The sequence below is a fragment of the Prorops nasuta genome, unplaced genomic scaffold, assembly GCF_024137725.1.
Source record: "Prorops nasuta isolate Cenicafe-Biocafe unplaced genomic scaffold, Cenicafe_Pnas_1.2 PNAS00027, whole genome shotgun sequence".
In the NCBI taxonomy this organism is placed as follows: Eukaryota; Metazoa; Arthropoda; class Insecta; order Hymenoptera; family Bethylidae; genus Prorops; species Prorops nasuta.
Window position 1 is genome coordinate 357,531 of NW_027116824.1, and position 21,098 is coordinate 378,628.

General features: G+C 30.2%; 11 protein-coding genes across 16 annotated transcripts; 6 read left to right on the forward strand and 5 right to left on the reverse strand.

Annotated features, from left to right (window-relative positions):
• Positions 1-190: 190 nt before the first annotated feature.
• On the forward strand, positions 191-2,711 carry LOC136782601 (luciferin 4-monooxygenase). Its single transcript, XM_066742131.1, has 6 exons — positions 191-207; positions 284-611; positions 684-1,486; positions 1,560-1,732; positions 1,835-2,242; positions 2,317-2,711. The coding sequence occupies exons 2-6, from the start codon at positions 477-479 to the stop codon at positions 2,436-2,438; spliced, it is 1,641 nt and encodes a 546-aa protein (XP_066598228.1). The 5' UTR covers positions 191-207; positions 284-476; the 3' UTR covers positions 2,439-2,711.
• A 24-nt stretch (positions 2,712-2,735) lies between these two features.
• Positions 2,736-4,230, reverse strand: LOC136782606 (3'(2'),5'-bisphosphate nucleotidase 1). Of its 2 annotated transcripts, XM_066742142.1 has the most exons (5): positions 4,049-4,221; positions 3,514-3,924; positions 3,228-3,444; positions 3,067-3,151; positions 2,736-2,993 (listed from the first exon to the last, which is right to left on the reverse strand). In XM_066742142.1, the coding sequence occupies exons 2-5, from the start codon at positions 3,869-3,871 to the stop codon at positions 2,736-2,738; spliced, it is 918 nt and encodes a 305-aa protein (XP_066598239.1). In that variant the 5' UTR covers positions 3,872-3,924; positions 4,049-4,221. The 2 variants fall into 2 exon arrangements, with proteins under 2 accessions (XP_066598239.1, XP_066598238.1); XM_066742141.1 differs by having other exon boundaries at positions 3,228-3,924; positions 4,049-4,230.
• Positions 4,231-4,383: 153 nt separating this feature from the next.
• On the forward strand, positions 4,384-6,342 carry mtTFB2 (mitochondrial transcription factor B2). The gene is made up of 3 exons (XM_066742140.1): positions 4,384-5,448; positions 5,558-5,871; positions 5,953-6,342. The coding sequence occupies exons 1-3, from the start codon at positions 4,729-4,731 to the stop codon at positions 6,137-6,139; spliced, it is 1,221 nt and encodes a 406-aa protein (XP_066598237.1). The 5' UTR covers positions 4,384-4,728; the 3' UTR covers positions 6,140-6,342.
• A 260-nt stretch (positions 6,343-6,602) lies between these two features.
• LOC136782609 (uncharacterized) lies at positions 6,603-7,627 on the forward strand. The gene is made up of 2 exons (XM_066742146.1): positions 6,603-6,876; positions 7,003-7,627. Exons 1-2 carry the CDS (start codon positions 6,760-6,762, stop codon positions 7,453-7,455), a joined length of 570 nt encoding a protein of 189 aa, XP_066598243.1. The 5' UTR covers positions 6,603-6,759; the 3' UTR covers positions 7,456-7,627.
• Positions 7,628-7,860: 233 nt separating this feature from the next.
• LOC136782608 (transmembrane protein 179) lies at positions 7,861-9,655 on the reverse strand. Its single transcript, XM_066742145.1, has 2 exons — positions 9,141-9,655; positions 7,861-9,056 (listed from the first exon to the last, which is right to left on the reverse strand). Exons 1-2 carry the CDS (start codon positions 9,248-9,250, stop codon positions 8,498-8,500), a joined length of 669 nt encoding a protein of 222 aa, XP_066598242.1. The 5' UTR covers positions 9,251-9,655; the 3' UTR covers positions 7,861-8,497.
• A 269-nt stretch (positions 9,656-9,924) lies between these two features.
• robl (roadblock) lies at positions 9,925-10,777 on the forward strand. The gene is made up of 3 exons (XM_066742147.1): positions 9,925-10,080; positions 10,149-10,227; positions 10,302-10,777. The coding sequence occupies exons 1-3, from the start codon at positions 10,078-10,080 to the stop codon at positions 10,511-10,513; spliced, it is 294 nt and encodes a 97-aa protein (XP_066598244.1). The 5' UTR covers positions 9,925-10,077; the 3' UTR covers positions 10,514-10,777.
• Positions 10,778-11,047: 270 nt separating this feature from the next.
• Positions 11,048-13,157, reverse strand: LOC136782604 (XK-related protein 4-like). 5 transcript variants are annotated; one of them, XM_066742139.1, is made up of 5 exons: positions 13,024-13,157; positions 12,299-12,366; positions 11,913-12,231; positions 11,678-11,833; positions 11,048-11,611 (listed from the first exon to the last, which is right to left on the reverse strand). In XM_066742139.1, the coding sequence occupies exons 2-5, from the start codon at positions 12,362-12,364 to the stop codon at positions 11,115-11,117; spliced, it is 1,038 nt and encodes a 345-aa protein (XP_066598236.1). In that variant the 5' UTR covers positions 12,365-12,366; positions 13,024-13,157; the 3' UTR covers positions 11,048-11,114. The 5 variants fall into 5 exon arrangements, with proteins under 5 accessions (XP_066598236.1, XP_066598235.1, XP_066598234.1 ...); XM_066742138.1 differs by having other exon boundaries at positions 11,913-12,234; XM_066742137.1 differs by having other exon boundaries at positions 11,913-12,234; positions 12,299-12,435; positions 13,024-13,095.
• Positions 13,158-13,300: 143 nt separating this feature from the next.
• Mtpbeta (mitochondrial trifunctional protein beta subunit) lies at positions 13,301-15,858 on the forward strand. The gene is made up of 7 exons (XM_066742133.1): positions 13,301-13,550; positions 13,853-14,021; positions 14,089-14,464; positions 14,540-14,714; positions 14,797-15,077; positions 15,251-15,556; positions 15,632-15,858. Exons 1-7 carry the CDS (start codon positions 13,496-13,498, stop codon positions 15,674-15,676), a joined length of 1,407 nt encoding a protein of 468 aa, XP_066598230.1. The 5' UTR covers positions 13,301-13,495; the 3' UTR covers positions 15,677-15,858.
• Positions 15,859-15,874: 16 nt separating this feature from the next.
• Positions 15,875-16,951, reverse strand: Ski6 (exosome complex component Ski6). Its single transcript, XM_066742144.1, has 3 exons — positions 16,687-16,951; positions 16,294-16,599; positions 15,875-16,225 (listed from the first exon to the last, which is right to left on the reverse strand). Exons 1-3 carry the CDS (start codon positions 16,840-16,842, stop codon positions 15,884-15,886), a joined length of 804 nt encoding a protein of 267 aa, XP_066598241.1. The 5' UTR covers positions 16,843-16,951; the 3' UTR covers positions 15,875-15,883.
• Positions 16,952-17,066: 115 nt separating this feature from the next.
• Positions 17,067-19,199, forward strand: Caf1-105 (chromatin assembly factor 1, p105 subunit). Its single transcript, XM_066742132.1, has 6 exons — positions 17,067-17,361; positions 17,442-17,574; positions 17,646-17,946; positions 18,018-18,281; positions 18,362-18,589; positions 18,656-19,199. The coding sequence occupies exons 1-6, from the start codon at positions 17,221-17,223 to the stop codon at positions 19,113-19,115; spliced, it is 1,527 nt and encodes a 508-aa protein (XP_066598229.1). The 5' UTR covers positions 17,067-17,220; the 3' UTR covers positions 19,116-19,199.
• A 141-nt stretch (positions 19,200-19,340) lies between these two features.
• Positions 19,341-20,873, reverse strand: LOC136782657 (protein 60A-like). Its single transcript, XM_066742252.1, has 2 exons — positions 20,087-20,873; positions 19,341-19,983 (listed from the first exon to the last, which is right to left on the reverse strand). Exons 1-2 carry the CDS (start codon positions 20,686-20,688, stop codon positions 19,341-19,343), a joined length of 1,245 nt encoding a protein of 414 aa, XP_066598349.1. The 5' UTR covers positions 20,689-20,873.
• Between the last annotated feature and the right edge of the window lie 225 nt (positions 20,874-21,098).

Here is a 21,098-nt window from a genome sequence, read left to right on the forward strand (position 1 = left end):
ATCCACATTCCCTAATATAGAATTAAAGGAATGCCAGGAACCAGTCATTAGGGTGAGTCTACAACTACATCCTTAGGCACGTATGTACCTACATATTTTCACTGCATTATGTCGTAACCGTATGATTATATAAATCACATGTAAACCAATGTAAACATTATTTTTTACAAAGAGATTTCTAAAACTGATTCTAAAGAAGAAGATATGGTAATCGCACTGCTTATGTATCAAATTAAATTAACAATTATATAATCTAAGTTTTATAATATATTACTTTCAATAGAAATAAATACAATACAAAACTTTATAAAGTATTTCATGTGCTATCAGTTAAAGATTAACAGTAATTTCACAAAAGAAAAAAAAAATAATTTAACATTTTTTTATTGACGTGGTTATATGATTATATAAGAGCGCATGATAATATTACATATGCAATTAGTGCTCACATTACTTAATTATTTAAATATATAAAAATGGAGTTAAAGATGCAAAATGAATCAAATATTTTACACGGCCCTCCACTATCCGCTTTACTCCAAATAGATAAAGGATCTCTAGGAGAGCTATTAATACATAAAATTGCAGAACATAAAACTAAAGTAGCACAGGTAAAAATTTTTTTAAAAACTTTGACATTATTTTACACTATAATTTTTAATTGTTTAATTAATTTATTTTAGATCAATGCACATACTAATGAAGAAAGAACCTTTAAACAAATTTATGATGATACTAGAAAGTTGGCTATTTTTTTAAAAAAAGATGGAGTAAAAATGGATGACCGTCTAGCCATATGTAGTGAAAATAATTTAAACTTTTGTATACCAGTTTGTGCTACTTTTTATTTGGGTTGTGCTATATGTCCATTGAATCCATTATATACAGAAAGAGAATTAGAGCATTCCCTTTGCATCTCCAAACCAAAGTATATTTTTATATCACCTATGGCATCACAAGTGGTGCAAAAAGTAGCTAATAAATTATCATGGTCACCAAAATTAGTACTATTATATGATAATCCTACAGTAAATTTACCAACTATGAAAAATTTGATATCTAATATTTCAAAAGATGAAATGAATGAATTTAAGATTACTAAGATAATGGATATAAAGTCTCATGTAGCTGCGATCTTATGCTCTAGTGGAACAACTGGCCTTCCAAAAGGAGTTATGTTGACAGACAAGAATTATTTTACAATATTTCAACACCTCATGCAACCAGAATTGCCATTTGCTAGAAGTGACAGAAATGCTTTAGGCCTGCTTCCTTTCTTTCATACTTATGCATTTACAGTTATGATAGTACTTTTATTGAACGGAGCTACTAATGTGATATTATCACGATTTGAAGAAAAATTATTTTTGGAGACAATACAAAACTACAAAATTCAGAATTTAACTTTAGTGCCACCACTTATGACATTTTTAGCTAAGCATCCTTTAGTGGATCAATATGATCTTTCATCTGTACAAAATATATGGTGACGATGCCTTAAAAATATTTTCTTTAATATATTCACATCAGTGATGTCATTAACAATGACTTGTCCTTAGGTGTGGAGCAGCACCTCTGTCAGAAGCACTCCAGAGAGCTGTTGTTAACAGGTTAAATATCACTGAAATAAGACAAGCATATGGTTTAACAGAGTCTTCATTAGCTGTAACTAGTTCACCACCAGGAAAATTTAAATATGGTAGTGTTGGTGTATTAGTTTCAGGTATTTCAGGTAAGATACTACAAGATATATTACTAAACTTTTATCAAATAAATAACTATAATCTACAAACTGAATATTTTTGTTAATATTGTAATTGGAAATAATTAATAGGAAAAGTGGTACCAATTGATAAGCCAAATTGTAGCACCCCTTTAGGACCTTATAGGCAAGGCGAATTATGTTTTAAAGGAGATTTAATTATGAAAGGTTATTGCAATAATAAAAATGCTACAGATGCTACTATTGATAAGGATGGTTGGCTACATACAGGAGATATCGGATATTATGACGAGGACGGGTTCTTCTTTATTGTAGATCGAATAAAAGAATTAATTAAATATAAAGGTTTTCAAGTTCCTCCTGCTGAACTGGAAGCTGTATTATTAACTTGTCTCGGAATTAAAGATGCTGCTGTTATTGGAGTGCCAAATGAAGAAGTTGGGGAATTACCAATGGCTTTTGTAGTAAAAGATAATACTTGTAACATCACTGCTAATGAGATTCATAAATACCTAGCTGGTAAAAAGATATATTTTATATTCTTAAGTAGTAACATTACAAAAGGTTACTTTATTTTCTATATATAATTTCAGAGCGTGTATCCAGCCACAAAAGATTACGAGGCGGTATCAAATTTGTTGATAATATACCAAAAACTGCTTCTGGTAAAATTCTACGTCGGGATCTACGGAATATGGTTAAGTCAAATTTATAAAAATATAATATTTTATACTGGAGGGAATACACATGTATAGCTATACATTAAGGTTTTACATATGAAATGGTGAAAAGTATATTTCCACGTTTATATAGAATTTTAAGTTTCTAATTATTATCACAGGAATAATGTAAAAGACAATTCCTTTTAACCAAAATAATTTTTATTTTTATATTTTTATCTTTCTATTCTAGTCAAATTTATATAATTAATTTGTATACATTTACTCCATTGTTAAATAAATTACTGTTTATATATGATGCAATATTACAGAGCCGCCATTGCTGTAGTGGATTAATGTAATTTTTGTTTAACTTCATCTGGAATATGACTTAAATACCACTGATGATGTTGTCCTGGCCCAGTGGCTAGAACTCCCTTCTTATTTGCATATTCTGTATGTGAGGTATAGGAATATCTTTCTCCGTATAAATCAGTCAGTGATCCTCCTATTGCATAAAGAACTGCTTCTGGTGCGCATGTGTCCCATCTTTTACATCCACTACTGGCAAATACATATGCATGTGCTTTTCCTTCCAATAGAAGTATTACCTTCATAGAATGAAAGTATAATCAATGAACTACTGTCGCCAAATTAAAAATATATTAAAATTTATATATTTACCTTATGGCCAGCTCCACCAACACGAATAATTTCATCAGGTTTCATAGCATCTATGGCAATTTGGACAGTCTTGTTTGAATGAGATCTGAAAAAGTGCAAAAACTGTAGTTTTCTCATGTTCATATTAATAATAATATGAGCAATTGAGTTTGTAAATTTACCTAGTAGTTGTAATAATTCTTTTTCCTTCTGGTGGATGAACTGGATTAAAACCTCCATAGCCTACTCCATCAATACCCCATAAAGTTCTTCCAAGTAAACCACTCTCACTTTGATAATAGGGTTGATGAATCACACCACCAATTGCTCTATCACCAACTGCTACTCCTACTAGTACTGTCACATGTTCAACAAGGCCCTGTGTGTATTCCGATGTACCTAAAGAAAATTGTTGCAGTTTGAAAAAGCAATAGTTAAAAAATTTAAATTGAGAAAATTTCAAAATACCATCCAATGGGTCAACCCAAACACATAGATTTTTAGGGTCAATATCACTGAGATGCGATGGAAATTCCAAATTCAATATTTCCTCATCTAAGTCACTAACAATCCAGTCCGATGGTACATCACAATTTGATGATCCTTCTTCCCCAATAATTGTAATATTTGGAAATTGTGAATTTAAAGAGGAAATAATACATCTTTGAGCACTTCGATCAGCCTCTGTTTGTAGATCATTTTCACCTTTTTCAACTATATTTAACCCTCCTTGTCTCATTACATCACGAATTATTTTACCTGCTTTCCTAGTTGCAGAAACAGACAAGGCTACAATTCGTGCTACTAAAGGAGCACTTTGGGCCATGGTGGAACTATAATCTATATTTATTAGTATTAATGTGTTAAACACTGTTATCCCTATAAATAAAACAATGCATAATTTAAAATAATAATAAAACTGAGTGAACATTGACAAGTAGTAAAGTTTTAAACAATTTAATAGTATTCTAAATGGATATTTGGATTGGTTTTAAACACTTACCCTCTGCAATTTTGCTTATTATTGACAAATTTAAGGATACACTTATTTATGTTCTAGCATATTTTTTAATATCTCCAGTTTAAATAAGAATAAAACCATATTATTATCATGTGGTGTAATTTTATGACGTGTAAATAGATAGCATTCGACTTTAGCCGCAAATGCCGCAATGTTTCAGCCCTGAAGTGATATTGTAACACTTACGAAAGATTGTGGGAATTCGACACCCCCACTTTAATTCCCTTGCGCTTACAAGTTAAGGAATAAGGGTCATGGTGGGGGTCTCAAACTCCCACAATCTTTGACGGTAACTCATGTATTTTAAAGCTCGTATGGGTGGGCAAGGAGGAGTATGTTACGTCGGTTATGTTATAATCCTAATATAACAAAAAAATTTGTATACAAAGTTTTTAAAGTGTAATTTCATTTTTTAAATGTCACTTTATAATTTCAATAAACCTAATTTATTTTTATGTAGTACTAGGTTTAAGATGCTTTTCAAATTTCATTTACAATACAAATATTAACCTAAACACTTGTTTACAGTTCATACATGAGTTTTCTTAATGATAAAAACAAATGAATTTTCTATTGGTTTTTACATGAAGATATATAAAATATTAGTTACTTTAATTATATGAGTTTATCTAATATTTAAAATAATAGTGTTCTCATTAATTATGCTTCACAAAAGATATCTTAATTATTTACAAAGAAATGTTTTTTTTAAGTATAATATCATTAAATTTTTGGAGCTTAATAAAATAGGTTCAAATTTTTCTAAGATTTTTCAAATTGTATCAACAAATCACATGTGCACTACTTTAGGTATACAACAATGTGAAACTGTTGAAGAGGATATAATCGAAAATGTAAAAAGTTTTGATCCTAAGCTTTGTAAAGCTAATTATAAACGTAATGAAAAAGTAAATGCAATATATCTTTTTGAAGAAAATGTAGCCAGAAAATTTGCAACATTAATAGCTTCAGACCTTATTAAAAGTTCTGCAGCTACAGTAGAAGTAAATCCAGGACCTTGCTATTTAACCAAAGAGTTATTAAAAGCTGGTGTTAAAAAAATATATCTATTTGAAGAAAATCCAATATATCATTCTTCAGTTGAAAAGCTACAAGGAAAGTATCCTAATTGTTTGGAGTTGAAACATGTAAATTTATTTAAAATTAAACAATTTCAATCTAAACATAAATATAACGTGGAAGAGACATTTAAATGTTTCACAGAGAAGAAATGGGAAGAAGAAGTATATTTAAACTTTGTTGGTATTGCGATGAATAAATTCTTTATTAGTTTCATTCTACTTAATACAATTTATGGAAACAATATTATGAAATTTGGAAGGGTTAGATTTTATTTAGCAGTTCCACCATCCATGTGGCAGGTTAGTACTCAATTAAATAATATTAAATCTTAAAAGCTCTGCATTTTATATGTATAAATACTGTAGATATATTTATTTAGCTATACAATTCATGTACAATATTTTTCAGATGCTGACATTCAGTGACACTGATAACTATTCATATTATACATCAAAAGCTATATTGTTTCAGTTGCTGTTTAATTATGAGATTCTTGGTTGTGTCAACAGAAAAGCATTTTTTCCAAAGACAAGAAAAATTTACAAAAGAAAAATCGAAATTGATTTGTATAAAGATGATGATGAGTTCATGTATATTACAAAATTAGAACCAAAATCCAATTTTTATACTGACTTTATTGCTCAAGAAGATTTGAAATTATTTTGGTTATTTCTTCGCCATAATTTGTATTCTCGCAAAACCAGAGTAATACCAGAATTAGAGTAAGTACAGCTATCCCAGCTGAAGTAACTAATAATTATTTAAAGAGTCATTTTATATTTAAGACAACTTATTTATTGTAGGAGGTGGGCTCCTGGCTGTGGAGAGCATTTGATATCTTATGATTACAATATTTTCACTGAATTTGGGCAGTTAAAACCTCTTGAATTTGTAAAACTATTTAAATTATTTGTTTCTTTACCTAATTTAAATAAAATAGAGTATGCTATCGCTATTGATTCAAAACAAACAAATGGAAAGCTAGGATGAGGTGCTACTATCCCCTACTTAAAAATGAAATAAACTTTAATTTTTTAATATCTGTAATGTTTAAATGGTATTAAAAATTTATTCAATGTAAATATACTTTCAAATTAACTTTCAATTTAATTTATTAAAGACTGTAAGCTGTATGGTGCTCTATAAATATTATTGTACAAGAAATAATAAATGTTACATAAAAAAATAATTGATCCTATGAATGTAAAGTAATTCTGTAAAAAAAATATTTATCTTTGCTGCAATCTCAAGAATTAAATGTGGTATTTTCCTGTTACAAATGTTTTCCATTTTCCACTTCTTTGTTACAATACATATACACATTTCAATGTAAAGTTCAGGGATATTTGCTGTGTGAGCCTATGGCAATACTTAATAGCTGGTCAGTATTCATGTATTTTTTTTATTTGATACTGGTTAACCTTGAGAGCAGAGGGTCACTCTAGGTTGTGGTGGTACAATGTTTTATCTTAAATTTACTCTACAAACTCTTTATCTCATTGAATAGAACGATTTTATATAATAATATGCAATAACTGTTAGTGACAATATTTAAATATCAATCTAAATATCTTATTTTCATATCAGAAAAAAATATTATAAAATATAAAATGAAGTGGTTATTATATGGGAGCTTATTTCTGATGTTTAATTATGTTATGTGGTGTCAAGATATTGTTTTCCCAGATGATGAGGAATTATCTCATTTAAGTGGAAATAAGAAAGTGGTAATATTTTCTAGAAAGAAATCCTCTATTTTTATTGTTAAAGAATCATGATAGGTGTAAAAAGAACAATGCTAGATCTTGATGATTCTATTTTATTGGTTGTAAGTAATAATAGATTTATTATAGATTTCAGAGCGTATACCAGTATCAATTCCTGGCCAATGTCCAAAAAATATGCTTCTTTATCCTGGCGATAGTTCAAATAGTACATGGATTTGTGATTGTAGACCAAGATTTCTTTACTTTCCTCTGAATGATTCATGCTTTGAAGCTTATAAACAAGGTCCATGTAGAAAGCATTATTATGTTGTTTTAAATGAAGAAAGGGCTGTACCTCAATGTGTGCCTAATCCATGTATGGAAGATGGTTTAGTCAGATATAATAATACATGTTATGCTTTGAGAACAATTGGTGGTCCCTGTGATCCAGATGGTGTATTAGGTGTAAATGAAACTACCTTTACAGTAGAATGCGTACCAACAGAAATAGCACCCTTCATAATAATTCAAGCTCCAAAAAGACAGTGTCCTGCTGGCAGCCGAAGAAATGCTCTTGGTATTTGTAAGAAACCCATATAAAATAATATAATTTATATTTGAGATTAAAACTGTTAACATCTTGAAATTTTTATAAAATATAACTCTAATTGGATTTCATTAAATACATTATATATAATCTATACACAAGTAATTAATCTTACTGAATAAAAATTAAATTATTTTTATTTGAAAATAACAGTTGTGATGAATAAACAATAGTTATGATATGTTTTTATATTAAGAATATATTATAAAAAATATTACAAAAATATGAATTGTTAAAGCAATTGTAAACATAAATATCTTTGGTTTTTTACATTATAAATATTATGAAAAAATAACCATTTGATGTTTCTAATATATAAAAAATTATATATTAATGCATAACTCTAAGTGACACTTACAATTTAAGATTTGCTTATACCAATTATAGTATAAGAATATCGGTTAAAATAATATTAAAAAATATTTTATATTTTCACCTCTAACTACACAAGTTATTTGAAGGAACATTTGCAAGTGCCTTGTAACAAATTAATGAATCATTCTTAATGTTTAATATTAAAACAATTACATTTTTACAGTGGTTATGTACAACTTTAATATGTATCAAACACTCATCTGATAACACTTGTCAAGCACACACACACAAATGGTGCAAAAATCAATAATATACTTTTTATGTTATATAAAAAAACAATTTTATTATATAATGTATTTTAAATAAAATAATTTTTTTTAACACCTTTTACACAGAACATTTGCTGGGGTTCAACAATATATATTTCATCATAAAAGACTCATTTTTCTACCATTGATAAACTTTACCTTTTCGATGTCAATTATAAACTGTAGTAAATTTTATTATCATTTTGAAGCTTTACCAACCCCCTAAGTTTACTAGGATGTTTACCATAAGATGGAACAATACTTAATAGTAAATAAAGTTCTAACACAATTATTCATTTTCATTTTGTTGTATCTTCATTAGTAAAGAAAAACTAATATAGTTTAATTACTACATTTTCATTTCTTATGCTTTCGAACAAATGTTAAAAAAATTTTTCATACCATTTACAGTTTAGCTGATTTCTTCCACAGGTGTTATATCACTAGTAGATTCTATTAATCTTTGTCTTTCTCTATACATAGAAACTTTCATATTTTCCAATTGATGGTATTTTAGTAACTTTAAAACAGCAAACACAGATAAACCAACCCAAGTAGACAAGCTACACCATATTCCAAATTGTGCAACACCTAATTCAATATGAAAACCAAGGGTATATATACCATCAGCTTTATCAATATCATTTCCTGCTGCCAGTTCACAGGAAGGAAATCTTTTAATCATACATTGACACCATGCCATAAAACCCAAGGTTACAATTATAGCTGCGATTAAAGTAATCATTGTGAAAAGTATACAGCTAACAACATCCACAAAAGCAGAAAAGAAAGAGCTATCTTCTCCATGATACAAAAGTATAGAAAGTCGATAAATTTGAATACCAGATGTAAGTAGAAGTAATATGCCAACAAATATTGTGTAATTACAATAGGCATTAGATGCCCAGTTTACAACTAGTTGACCATCCGTTTCTTGCCAAGCACCAGTTGAAAATAATAAGCAGTGTCCTCTGTAAATCATAGTAATCAATATTTATTATATTTTAATATGATAATCTAATACCTAATTTTTAAATTAACATTTCAATTATTACCTGAATTCACTTTCATGCAAACTCATTGGAACAATAATACAGAGCGATAATATAAAAGCTATAATATATCCTGTTATTTGGCTAAGCAGTAAAATATTAGTCAATGCCATTGTTAATTTTATAACAATTGGTTTGTTTTTTCTTAATAAAAACTATTACATAGATTATAAGTTTCTTTAGAACAAATGAAAAATATATTTAGTGATTTGTAAAAACTGTCTTATTAATAATAGCCGAGCATTTAATTTCTATATACATAATATACACAACTGTGCAAATGCATCGATACTGAACACCTCTATACACTATTGACTGCTATTGACAAATAAAAACACTAAAACAAGCAGTTAGCGTCAGTTACTCCTGTGGTCACTGCAGGTCACTGGTCAATGTCTTTAACTCTTAAGTCTCTTTCACACCTCTGTCCTCTGTCATCTGTCACCTGTCACCTGTCCCGTGAACGCACTCGTCTTCCAACATGGTAGACTTGACATTCTTGGCAACGCTGTTTTGTGAATTTGTGATAGGTGACTATGGCCGTGTTCCGTTATTGACTGTGAGTACTGAAAATCTATAGTTTATGTCACGCAAACTATAGATTACTAAGTCAATAACGGAACACGGCCTATGCTATCGATGGTATTATTGATATTCAAAGTTTGGTAGACACAACTGTGAGGGAGCGATGTATGTTATTGGCTATTACTTTTAGATCTCACAATTTTATCCAATAGTAGTATATGTTTAAAAAGAATTGCTCAACATTTGCATAACTGCTTTTTTGCCTTGTGCTGAATCTGAATGTTACTGTTAATTCATTGGTCTGTCACTTATGTCGCTTATGTCTATATGAGTCACATTAACCTAATAAACGTATAATTTAGAATATAATCATCAGGATTTTGCAGTTTATACCTTGAAGGAACAATTGTTAAAAATGGTAATAATGCAGTGTAGTATTATAAACTTGAAATGTATGCTTTTGTTACAAAAGTTATATTTTTATAGGCTCAAGAAGTCGAAGAAACCATGAAACGTATTCAATCTCATAAAGGAGTTGTAGGGACGATTGTCGTTAACTCAGAAGGTAATTTGTTATATTAGAGCTTACTTTATTTCATTATTATTATAATTTTATTAAATTTTAAACCTATTTTTCAGGAATTCCGATCAAATCAACATTAGATAATACTACAACAGTGCAATATGCAGGTTTAATCAGCCAACTGTCAGATAAAGCAAGATCTGTAATTCGTGATTTGGATCCAACAAATGATTTAACTTTTTTACGTATACGTAGTAAAAAGCATGAAGTAATGGTAGCTCCTGACAAAGAATTTATATTAATAGTCATTCAAAATCCAGTCGACTAATTCAAGTTTGACATGTCCTAATTTTTACTTAGATATTATATATGTTTAATTCTCACAATTATTTATTACATTCCTTAAAAGCATATTAAAAAAATATTCGAAATATTTGTGTTGCCAATAGTGTTGTGTGAAAATCAAGTTGTTTAACGAACAGTAGATTCTCTTAAGATTCTGAATTTTAATGTTTATATATGTTTTAAATTATTCTTTAAATTATTATATCAGTTTTTAAAAGTTTTATGTGTGAAATTCTGTTATGAGCCATGATACAAAAAATAAATAGATGCTTTGCATTGTTTGTAAAAATTATTTAATTAGACCAAATTGTACAAATATCAATATGAGAAATAGTATAAAATATAAAATAGAGATAATATGATAAATTAATAGTCTCCTTATATATTTTTTTGTTTAATTAATATTTTATCTTATATAATAATTTTAATTAAATTTATAAATACAGGAATGATGGCAATGTGATAAAAGCTTCATATAAATAAATAATATACAAAAATAATGAACTTATATGGTATTACAGTATTATACTATTTACTAGCAATGAATATGCTATATTGAGTATCAGTATAAAATATCAAGTCTTTTAGTTTTCTTCTTTCTCTGGACTATTACGATTTTTGTTTTTTTTGAATGATGGATGAAAAATTGTATAATATAGTAGTAAACCTGCGATTCCAAGAATAAATGAAAGATTAGATACACTTAAGATTGTCTCATAATACCAAGCATTCTGAGCTGCTTCACCACAGTAAAGAGCCCATAAAATACTAGCTGATACATTCTCTGCAAAACATATTGAATAATAAATGATATGCCTATAAAATGTTTTTCCATCTATAGGATTTAAATAAATAAATATATGAACAATTCCTATAACTAATGCAAATAAAAAAGATAAAAATCTTTCTTTAAACTTTGCTGTAATATGTGGAGCTTGATTGTAGTTTCGACAAAATTCCAAAACTCCCTGAGATTCACATACAATTAAAAAGGTCATTGCTAGCCAATGACATACACATGCGAGTACAGCATATATAGGCCATATACTTGCTATCATACTTATTGACAAAATTCTTGATACTGCAAAAAAAACTTTGTTAATTCTTGTTGTTAATTAAGTGTGTCAAAAAATAATAGAGTTATTACCAGTAATAAGAAAATGCCAACAAAATTGAGCAATATAAGCTTTCTTATTAATATTTGGTTTATCATGCTGAGCCAATCGAATACTTTCATTATAACTAGCCATAGCCCAGCTCATACTTCCCAAAGAGCTAAGAATACTGACAACTTGGTGAATAACTACAATTTTAATTAACTGAATTAATGGAAACGTCTCATGCTAAATTTATGTACAAATGCATGATAGAAAAGCAAATACATTCAATATTAAAGTTGTTGTGATAATTCTTTAAAAGAATAGATAACTGCAAAACTTGCTGTGGTGCTGCTTCTAAAAAACACTCAAATATTCGGAGCAATGAAACATCTTGATCTTCCTTCAGCATTTTAATGTAATAATGCTTCTTTCCAGTTCTATCTCCTTGTCTACCACACTTTCTTGACTTCAAAGCATATTTTAATACTGTAGCATAATGAAAAACTGGAGCTAATTGTAGAATAATGGCTATAGTAAAACAGATCTTATTTCTTAGAGATTTCTTAGGTCCTGGATCTTCTTCATTAGATGCGACTTGACCCTGCTTTATTGTAGAAATAAGACATTAGAAAAAACAAATTGTTAAATGCTCATTTTATTTTAATTACCTTTTGATCTTGTTGTTGCATTCTATTACTTATAATAACATTTATAAGAGATGGTATAATTATCATAGCTGCAGTCCATATAAAATAATGTATTTTATTAGCCAATAGGTACCGTACAGCTAAGCTAATGTCAATTACTGTATCAACAAGATGCATTAAAATTGAACTAATGAGTAAAAATACATCCCAATCTGTTATGATAGGCTTAACCAAAGGAATATCGACATCATCTGTATCATAATTGTTTTTAGGAAGTATATCCTTCAATGGCATACTATTATCTTCTTCTATATTATCTACTTCCATTTTAAAATGTCATAATCAAAATTTTAAATAAAAAATCATTAAGCTTTGAAGAACGTTAAACTATTATTCAGTCATTAATTTGCAGTATTTTAGTATTTTTAGGCACTATTTCTTTAATCAAATGGCAAGTGACAAAAGTAACATTTTAGCAGCAATTTTTGAATGGAGTAACAGCGGTATAACAGCCTGTAACAGGTAGGATGATAATGGGAGGGGTGGGAGTGAGCAGGATTCGTCAGATTTCACATTACGTCGAAGATTCTGTAAAGCTCATTGGTCCGATGGTTTTCTTATTATTATTTTTATCTTACAATGACAAACTGTTATAAACAAACTGTACTTTGATCCCTTAGATTAGTAACTATATATTTTATGAAAGCGTTAATCGCTAAAGTAATGTAGTGTAGATTAATACTTACGCCATTACAAGGACATCCGACATTCAGCAGAGACAATTGTTGAGGGAGCGATCAGTGATTCTATCATTTGATTGGCTAAAACTTAGCTTTAATGGAAGCTTTGGCCTATCACAAGATAGAATTACTGATCGTTCCTTTAACAGTTGTCTCTGCTGACTGCTACCAAGTGCTACTATTTATTGCTTGCAGCTATGTATGTATGACAGACAGCCGACAGACAAGTCTAAGGCAACTAGTAAAAACATATAGATAGAGTCCAGTAAGTCCAGTTCATGAGAGCAGGCTGCAGGAGCTCTAAAGTGTGGCTTATATTTTAAGAATTTGCGTTAAATAATTTTCTGAACTGTTTTAACCGTTGACACTCGCCAGTTCTATTTAAAATCAGGTCTTCCATATCGATAAGCCTTGTTCGAATTATTTAATACTTTTACTATTTTCTAATATTTTTAAGTATAATTTCCAAAAGTGCAAAATGCTGTCTCTCATAAAGCCTGGTTCCCTGATGAAACAGGGATTTGCTAATTACGGTAGTTATATTTTATTCATTCGTAAATAATATTACCTGTCGTTAGTTTACTTATAAATATAATAATTTAAGATAAATATATTATAGAAAACGTCATTGAAAATTAATCTACGTATTATATACAGTAATTTAAAGCTGTAATGAAGAGAGTACAAAGTTCAATCCAGAATGATTAGAGTGTAAAGAATGTGTTTTTGTCATTATTTTATTTAAGACTTTTAAATTAAACGATAAAATAATTTTGCTTTCACTGCTATTCTATACTTATTTGTGTATTAATAATAAAATTTTATATTGTTTTAGAAAACGTTACACGGTCTTGTGGAGTTTTGTTAAATAAAACTTATGTAACACAATCTGAGGATCCTAAAAAGAATATTGTGTATATTGATGGTGTGCGTACCCCATTTTTGACATCTGGTACAAATTATAAGAATCTGATGGCCCATGATCTTGCAAGAGAAGCTATGCTGTATATTTTTTAATTATATTTAGCTGTAAGAAATTATATTTGCTACAGCTCCTATTATTTTTTTTAGTGGTTTACGTAAAAAAATTGGTATCCCTAAAGAAGTTTATGATTATATTATTTATGGTACAGTCATGCAAGAAGTTAGAACATCAAATATTGGCCGTGAAGCAGCTTTAGCAGCTGGATATAGTGAACATACTCCTGCCCATACAGTTACTATGGCATGTATCAGTAGTAATCAAGCTATTACCACTGGCATGGGATTGATTTCTCTTGGTGTTTATGATGTAATTCTGGCAGGAGGGGTTGAATTTATGTCAGATATACCTATTAGACACAGTAGACGTATGAGAAATTTCATGCTGCAGCTGAATAAAGCAAAATCTGTGCCCCAAAAGCTAGCATTACTATCAACCATTAGACCGGGCCATTTTGTTCCGGATGTAAGTCAATAACTTTTAGAGCATCTAAGAATGCATTTAAACGTTTTTAATATATAATTAATATATAATTTTTAGCTTCCGTCTGTGGCAGAATTTTCAACAGGTGAAACTATGGGCCACAGTGGCGATCGGTTAGCTGCAGCCTTTGGGGTGTCAAGAGCAGAGCAGGATGAATATGCTTTAAGATCTCACACACTTGCTGCTAAAGCTCAACAACAGGGTAATCTTACAGATGTTATACCAGTTAAAGGTACAAATACAGAAAATTATCATACAATTTCATAAAATACTTATAAGTTTAATTCACAAGAAACTTTGTTTTATTATTATAGTTCCAGGTGTAGAGAAAGTTATTAATAAGGATAATGGAATTCGTGTTTCATCCATGCAGCAGCTTTCAAAATTAAAACCAGCATTTGTGAAGCCTTACGGTACTGTTACAGCTGCTAATGCTTCATTTTTAACTGATGGAGCTTCTGCAGGTTTAATTATGACAGAAGCCAAAGCTAAACAACTAGGTCTTGTACCAAAAGCTTATTTGAGACAATTTACATATGTTTCTCAAGATCCAGTTGATCAATTATTACTTGGACCTGCTTATGCCATTCCCAAAGTAAATAGTATTTCACTAATTTATTTAGCCTTGATTAGATTAAATATAAATGGAGTATAAAATATTAATTTATTAATCTTGTTTCTTTTAAAAACTGTGTTAACTCTGCATGTTCTTTAGATCAAGTTTCTGGAATTGACTATTCATTAATCTTTAAACAAATTTTATTATAGATCTTAGACAAAACCAAATTGACATTGAAAGACATTGGTGTTTGGGAAGTACATGAAGCATTTGCTGCGCAAATTTTGTCAAACCTGAAAGCTATGGATTCTGATCAATTTGCACAGAAATATATGAATAGAAGCAGTAAAGTAGGAGTTCCTGATTTAAGTAAATGGAATAGTTGGGGTGGATCTTTATCGCTTGGACATCCATTTGCTGCAACTGGCATTAGATTAGCTACTCACACAGCTAATAGACTTATTAAAGAAGACCAACAATTTGGATTAATTGCAGCTTGTGCAGCTGGTGGGCAGGTAAACTACTTTTGAATATTGTTACTCTTCAAATTTGTAATCTAGTCCAATATTATTTAATTGCTATATTTCTAGGGCGTCGCTATGTTAATGGAAAGATACCCTGGAGCTAAGGTGTGATAATATCTATATGATAAATTACCAATATAATTCTAAAAGAGAATATACAATGTAAAAATTGTTGAACTATATAACTAGGAAGGTATATATTTTGTATGTTAGTATATATTTAAGATTTGTCATACATATTTTCTATTAAATAACTTTTATTCAAATGATAACATTTGTTACTTAAAAAAATATTAATTATCTATTTATTTAAAACGATTAATCATATTTTCCACAAAAAAGTGAAGGGGGAGAATGTGTTTCTAAATGTAATCTTACAGCACGATCTAAAGTTTCTTTAATGTCTTTGCAACCACATAATGCCCGCTTCTGCAAAGCTGGAAGCTGTGAAAGATGAAGTCTTTGACCTGCACCATGTGCAACTACGACTAGACCAGGATCGTTTTCAGTGTTGTCTCCTGGTAATGCTACATATGATAAAGTAACTCCAGGTGCACTCTCCTCATATGAATTGGCATCTAGCACTCCTAAGGATAAAGTATCACTGTTTTCAATTGATGAAGAGTTTGGCAATGTTATAGTGCAGCCAACAGCATAATCCTAAAAGTATTAAGAATTTAATTTATGAACTATTTTGAAAATATCTTTTTAATTTTTTTTTACCCAACCTTTATTGGAATACCAGCATCGATAAGTGCTAATGTAGCAGCATTTACAGTTGCACAATAATCACTTCCATCAGCTTGTAGGATTTCAATAAATATATCAATTTGAGAACGAGGGAAAAGCTCCAAATGTATCACAGCTTCCATTGCTCTTTGCAGTTGTAGACAATATTCCTGTGATTTTCTGTCTCCTCGTGGCCTTCTTTTACGTTCTCCCGAACTTAATGAAAATACTGCCATACTGTATTGACAATTAACAATACCTTTATTGGGCTTATTACTGGTGCTTCTAGATGAAGAACCTCTAGGCTAAAAATTACAATTAAATAATCATTTTAAAATTATATTAATATATTAGAAATAATTATAATGATTTATTAAATAAATTATATTTACCTGATGAGGTCCGTAGACTGTTGCTAAGATTTTTGTGTTACCATGTTCGATATAAGAGCTACCATCAGCCTGACCAAAAACTCCCATTCTAACTCGAATTCGTCTTAATTCGAGTGGTCTTCGTCCATCTGTCCTTAGCGTTGTCAATTCTGTCATTGTTAATATATTATGGTGTACGTATAATAATTAATTACAACGAAAAGTATAATTCTAACCTCTAAATTTTAAATGCCAAATTAAATTGCAAGACTACAAGGCTGCAAACTGCATAACAACTTTCCCTAGCATCCACCAATCACATTAAGAGCTTGATGAACTATAGTCTATAATTCTGCTATGCACTTAAATTCACGTGAGAAAAAATGATTCTGGCGGGAAAAATGTGACAATACTGACAATGAAGAAAGTTGACAAACAGAAGCAGGTATAAGCAAATATATGAATATTTTCGCATGTAAATAGTTTGTAAATTTTTCGATTTTAACGTTTTGAGCGGAAAAGAATTCTTTCAATTGTTATTATTGAGAAAGAATAATGAGGTGTACTATTCCTGAAATTTCTTGGCATAATCGCGATCCAGTATTAAGCATTGACATTCAAGCAGGGTCGTATAAATCAAATACAAATGAAACTTTTTGGCGTGTTGCTACAGGAGGAGCAGATTCACATGTATTGGTAATTTTAGCATTTTTTGACAATGAAATTTTATTATCAGACCATAATAGAATGTTATACAATAATAATCCCTTCTATAGATTTGGCATTTGACTATAAGTGAAAATTGTGGAGCTGTTGTAAAATTTGCTGCAGACTTAGAACGTCACCAAAAGGCAGTAAATATTGTCAGATTTTCCCCATCAAAAGATATCTTAGCTTCTGGAGATGATGGTTTGTAATACATTTGTGTAAGGATATAATTATAAAGTTTAACAACATGTATTAAATAATTGTATTTTCAGAATCAAATATTGTATTGTGGAAACAAAAAGAAGAATGTGAATTTTTTACAGCTGAAAATAGTGAAAATAAAGAACAATGGAGCTCTTGGAAAGTACTAAGAGGTCACATCGAAGATGTTTATGATATTAGCTGGTCTCCTGATTCCAATTCTTTAATATCAGGTTCTGTGGATAACACTGCAATTTTGTGGGATATTCACAAGGGACGCAGTACTTGCTTATTATCAGATCATAAAGGTTTTGTTCAAGGAGTTTCGTGGGATCCATGTAACCAGTATGCTTGTACAATAAGCTCAGATAGGTATTGTCAAAATATTGTATATTACTAATATTAATTAGCTTCTTTAGTACTTATTAATATATATTCTGCAGGCAATGTCGATTAATTGATATTTCGAAACAGAAAATTATTCAAAAAGTGCATAAATCTAAAATACCAACACCAAGTGATCATCCGTTGGAAGGAAAAATTGTTCGTTTATTTCATGATGATACATTTAAATCTTTCTTCAGGAGATTAACATTTTCTCCAGATGGAGTTCTAATTATTGTTCCTTCTGGGATAATTGAACCTCACGAAGCTACAGAAAAAACAATGAATGCTACTATTATTTTTTCAAGATACAGCATAAAAGAGTATGTTTATAATTTTTGTATTTTCATAGATTTACAAATATTTACAAAATAATTTATTAAAATAATAAATTATGTTTTAGACCAATAATGGTACTACCATCTTTAGATGAAACAACCATTGCAGTACGATGTTGTCCTGTATATTTTAAACTACAGAAAAATGGCCCATCACCTTTAATAGCTTTACCTTATAGGATTATTTTTGCGGTTGCTACACAACGATCGGTATTAATTTACGATACTCAACAAACCTCGCCAATTGCTGTAATTTCAAACATACATTATACAAGATTAACTGATGTTTCCTGGTAAGATTATTTAATTACACATGTTACAAAAATATGTAGTTGATAATTAACCAAGAATTTGTTTAGGTCCAGTGACGGTAAAATTTTAATTGTCTCATCGACAGACGGTTATTGTTCGATAATTCATTTTCAGGAGGGTGAACTAGGACAGATGTATACATCTGAAAATTCTATAGGTGATTACAAAGAAGCTGTGACTGAAAATCATGAAAAAGTAGCGGATGTAGATAACAGTGCAATGGACGTTGATGTAAATACTGAAAATTTGTTAAATTCAGAAGTTGAAGACGACAATGATAAGGTTTTGCAAAATCAAGAAGAACAGCCTAGTATTACAGATTTGGAAGAGACTGAAGATATAAAATTGGTGTATATGGATGAAAGTGAGGATAATGCTACAGCAAAAGATGATAGTAATAAGAAAACCCCATTGAAAATAGACAAGCCAATAACTATTGCTAGCAGAACACCGCGACGGGTCAAATTAATAACTCTGTCAAGTCCTAAAAGTGCAAAAAAGAAATAACGAATTTAGTTTTGTTAAGGATCTATTTTAGTTATATAGAATGAGAACATGTATTTACAGTAATATAGAAATAAAGAGTGAAGAAACCGATTAAAAATTTATTAATATATATAATTAATTTTTTTTTATAAATCTCAATTAATTATTATAAAACAATCGTATAATACATGAAAACCAATGAAGTCAGTCAGGACTAATAAAAGATTAGTGAGTGGCTAAACTCTGTTAAAAACAGCTACAGCTATCAACTACCATATTTTTGTATTTTTTCAGAACTACGTTACTTTCGTCAAGAAAATACAAAAGGGAGATTGGTGATAATTTCGCCGGTACACAGCAAGGCTTTGGAATTTCATCAGGCTTGATAAGACTAACAAGAGTTTGAATAATTGCATGATTCGTAGTATTTACTTTGTTAATTGGAAAACTGCATTCACCGTCGCAATAAAACGCATCATAGCCTTCGGGAGCTATAATCCAGTCGTCCCACTGAAGATCCTTAAAACTAACATAAAGTCTTTGAATGCCACAGGGCCTTGTTCTTGAATTTCTATCGTAATGATAATAATTTCTCGCTCTTATGTTAATCGAGCTTAAAGGGAGCTTTTTCCCCGTTTCTCTTTTTCTTCTGGAAGAAACTTTACGATCTGCTTGATGTTTGAAGAAAGCTGCCATGAAGGGCTGTTTATCAGGAATTCCAAGTACGCCGATGATTCCAATGTCATCTGGTCGTAAGATACGTCCCGTATGATTAATGGAATAAATTCCGATGAAAATTCCTCGATTCTCATTAGGATTTTCTATCCAATAATTTAGAACTGTCGTTACGTTCAAATTGATCCAGCCTTCTCGACCAGCCGTCGTATTTCTAATACAAGAAAATGGAACAATTAACGTAGTATCTAATTTTATTAAGATGGAAATATGGGATAAGATTCGACGAAGACTTTAATCTAGCTTTATTAACTTACGTTGATGTGACGAAATGTTTTTCACGCTTTCCTCTTGAGTTTCGTGCAACTCGGTAAATCTCAACAGTATAAGAAACATCGTTTCTGTGATTTGAGGAAATTTTCCTGTACATTCTAAGCTCTGCAGAAATGATTTGTTCACCAATCGGGACATCCGAGATATCGAACCAGACTCGTTTACCACCATGTATTCTCGGACCATCAACCGAATGTGGATTATGCGCTCCAAAAGTCATTATAATGTCACTTTGACGAATCAAGGTCAAGTCGTACCCGGTTAATGAAAAATCGTCCACTTTCAAATGTCCCCCTTTGTCCTTGACTTCCGTCAAGAAAGAATTAGTGTAAACATTCCATAAAAACAAAGGAGCGGATCTTTTAACCATGCTCGACTTTTTCTCAATTTTCTTCGGCCTTTCGGGTAGCTCCAAGATATCCAGAAGTTGATACTCCATGCTCCTTTGAATTGCAACTGTAGTATATTTATTCACAATTGTTTGGTTCATCCCGTTGTCCACGTAAAATCCAGTAGGTTTTTCGGACCTCGTGAAACATTTGTTCAACAGAAAAAGACTGAGGAAGATAAATCTTTTCGCGAGCATTTTCGGCACTTTGATAAATCAAAATATAACATAAAACTGAACGTTTGATGTGGCACAATTTTCACAGCCTCATATAACATTGCACTTGTAGTTTATTGCAAAATATGTACGAGATTTTACATTTCCTAGCGGACTCTAGCAAGGTGTTAGTCCTACTAAATTTGACAGCACCGACAAAATTTTAGTCCGGGCATGAAAAATGCTTAAAAGCAACTAGAAATGGGGTGAAAGGATAGGGTTGCAAGGGAAGCAGCCGGGTAAGTATCGTTCTATTACAGGTATACGCGACCGTCGGGGCGCATCGTGTACCGCAATAATAATTACTTAAATATGAATGGTAGGCAAGGGTAAATGACTGTACCAAATACTATACTTTATTGTCCGTTCTCAAAAGTACAATAATTTCCATT

Excerpts from the sequence above, each read along its gene's own strand:
- LOC136782601 (XM_066742131.1), top strand. The coding sequence starts at position 477 with ATGGAGTTAAAGATGCAAAATGAATCAAATATTTTACACGGCCCTCCA. Across the intron at positions 1,487-1,559 it reads TCATCTGTACAAAATATATG|GTGTGGAGCAGCACCTCTGT; the intron begins GTGACGATGCCT and ends ACTTGTCCTTAG. Across the intron at positions 2,243-2,316 it reads GATTCATAAATACCTAGCTG|AGCGTGTATCCAGCCACAAA; the intron begins GTAAAAAGATAT and ends ATATAATTTCAG.
- LOC136782606 (XM_066742141.1), bottom strand. The coding sequence starts at position 3,871 with ATGGCCCAAAGTGCTCCTTTAGTAGCACGAATTGTAGCCTTGTCTGTT. Across the intron at positions 3,152-3,227 it reads AGAATTATTACAACTACTAG|ATCTCATTCAAACAAGACTG; the intron begins GTAAATTTACAA and ends GCACTTTTTCAG. Across the intron at positions 2,994-3,066 it reads TTGGTGGAGCTGGCCATAAG|GTAATACTTCTATTGGAAGG; the intron begins GTAAATATATAA and ends CATTCTATGAAG.
- mtTFB2 (XM_066742140.1), top strand. The coding sequence starts at position 4,729 with ATGCTTCACAAAAGATATCTTAATTATTTACAAAGAAATGTTTTTTTT. Across the intron at positions 5,449-5,557 it reads TTCCACCATCCATGTGGCAG|ATGCTGACATTCAGTGACAC; the intron begins GTTAGTACTCAA and ends AATATTTTTCAG. Across the intron at positions 5,872-5,952 it reads AGAGTAATACCAGAATTAGA|GAGGTGGGCTCCTGGCTGTG; the intron begins GTAAGTACAGCT and ends TATTTATTGTAG.
- LOC136782609 (XM_066742146.1), top strand. The coding sequence starts at position 6,760 with ATGAAGTGGTTATTATATGGGAGCTTATTTCTGATGTTTAATTATGTT. Across the intron at positions 6,877-7,002 it reads TAAGTGGAAATAAGAAAGTG|ATTTCAGAGCGTATACCAGT; the intron begins GTAATATTTTCT and ends GATTTATTATAG.
- LOC136782608 (XM_066742145.1), bottom strand. The coding sequence starts at position 9,250 with ATGGCATTGACTAATATTTTACTGCTTAGCCAAATAACAGGATATATT. Across the intron at positions 9,057-9,140 it reads TTGCATGAAAGTGAATTCAG|AGGACACTGCTTATTATTTT; the intron begins GTAATAATTGAA and ends TATGATTTACAG.
- robl (XM_066742147.1), top strand. Across the intron at positions 10,228-10,301 it reads GATTGTCGTTAACTCAGAAG|GAATTCCGATCAAATCAACA; the intron begins GTAATTTGTTAT and ends CCTATTTTTCAG.
- LOC136782604 (XM_066742135.1), bottom strand. The coding sequence starts at position 12,604 with ATGGAAGTAGATAATATAGAAGAAGATAATAGTATGCCATTGAAGGAT. Across the intron at positions 12,235-12,298 it reads TGCAACAACAAGATCAAAAG|CAGGGTCAAGTCGCATCTAA; the intron begins GTAATTAAAATA and ends TCTACAATAAAG. Across the intron at positions 11,612-11,677 it reads TTGGCATTTTCTTATTACTG|TATCAAGAATTTTGTCAATA; the intron begins GTAATAACTCTA and ends TTTTTTTTGCAG.
- Mtpbeta (XM_066742133.1), top strand. The coding sequence starts at position 13,496 with ATGCTGTCTCTCATAAAGCCTGGTTCCCTGATGAAACAGGGATTTGCT. Across the intron at positions 14,465-14,539 it reads CGGGCCATTTTGTTCCGGAT|CTTCCGTCTGTGGCAGAATT; the intron begins GTAAGTCAATAA and ends TATAATTTTTAG. Across the intron at positions 14,715-14,796 it reads AGATGTTATACCAGTTAAAG|TTCCAGGTGTAGAGAAAGTT; the intron begins GTACAAATACAG and ends TTATTATTATAG.
- Ski6 (XM_066742144.1), bottom strand. The coding sequence starts at position 16,842 with ATGACAGAATTGACAACGCTAAGGACAGATGGACGAAGACCACTCGAA. Across the intron at positions 16,600-16,686 it reads CAGTCTACGGACCTCATCAG|CCTAGAGGTTCTTCATCTAG; the intron begins GTAAATATAATT and ends TGTAATTTTTAG. Across the intron at positions 16,226-16,293 it reads ATGCTGGTATTCCAATAAAG|GATTATGCTGTTGGCTGCAC; the intron begins GTTGGGTAAAAA and ends TAATACTTTTAG.
- Caf1-105 (XM_066742132.1), top strand. The coding sequence starts at position 17,221 with ATGAGGTGTACTATTCCTGAAATTTCTTGGCATAATCGCGATCCAGTA. Across the intron at positions 17,362-17,441 it reads GAGCAGATTCACATGTATTG|ATTTGGCATTTGACTATAAG; the intron begins GTAATTTTAGCA and ends TCCCTTCTATAG. Across the intron at positions 18,590-18,655 it reads AGATTAACTGATGTTTCCTG|GTCCAGTGACGGTAAAATTT; the intron begins GTAAGATTATTT and ends GAATTTGTTTAG.
- LOC136782657 (XM_066742252.1), bottom strand. The coding sequence starts at position 20,688 with ATGCTCGCGAAAAGATTTATCTTCCTCAGTCTTTTTCTGTTGAACAAA. Across the intron at positions 19,984-20,086 it reads AAACATTTCGTCACATCAAC|AAATACGACGGCTGGTCGAG; the intron begins GTAAGTTAATAA and ends TTCTTGTATTAG.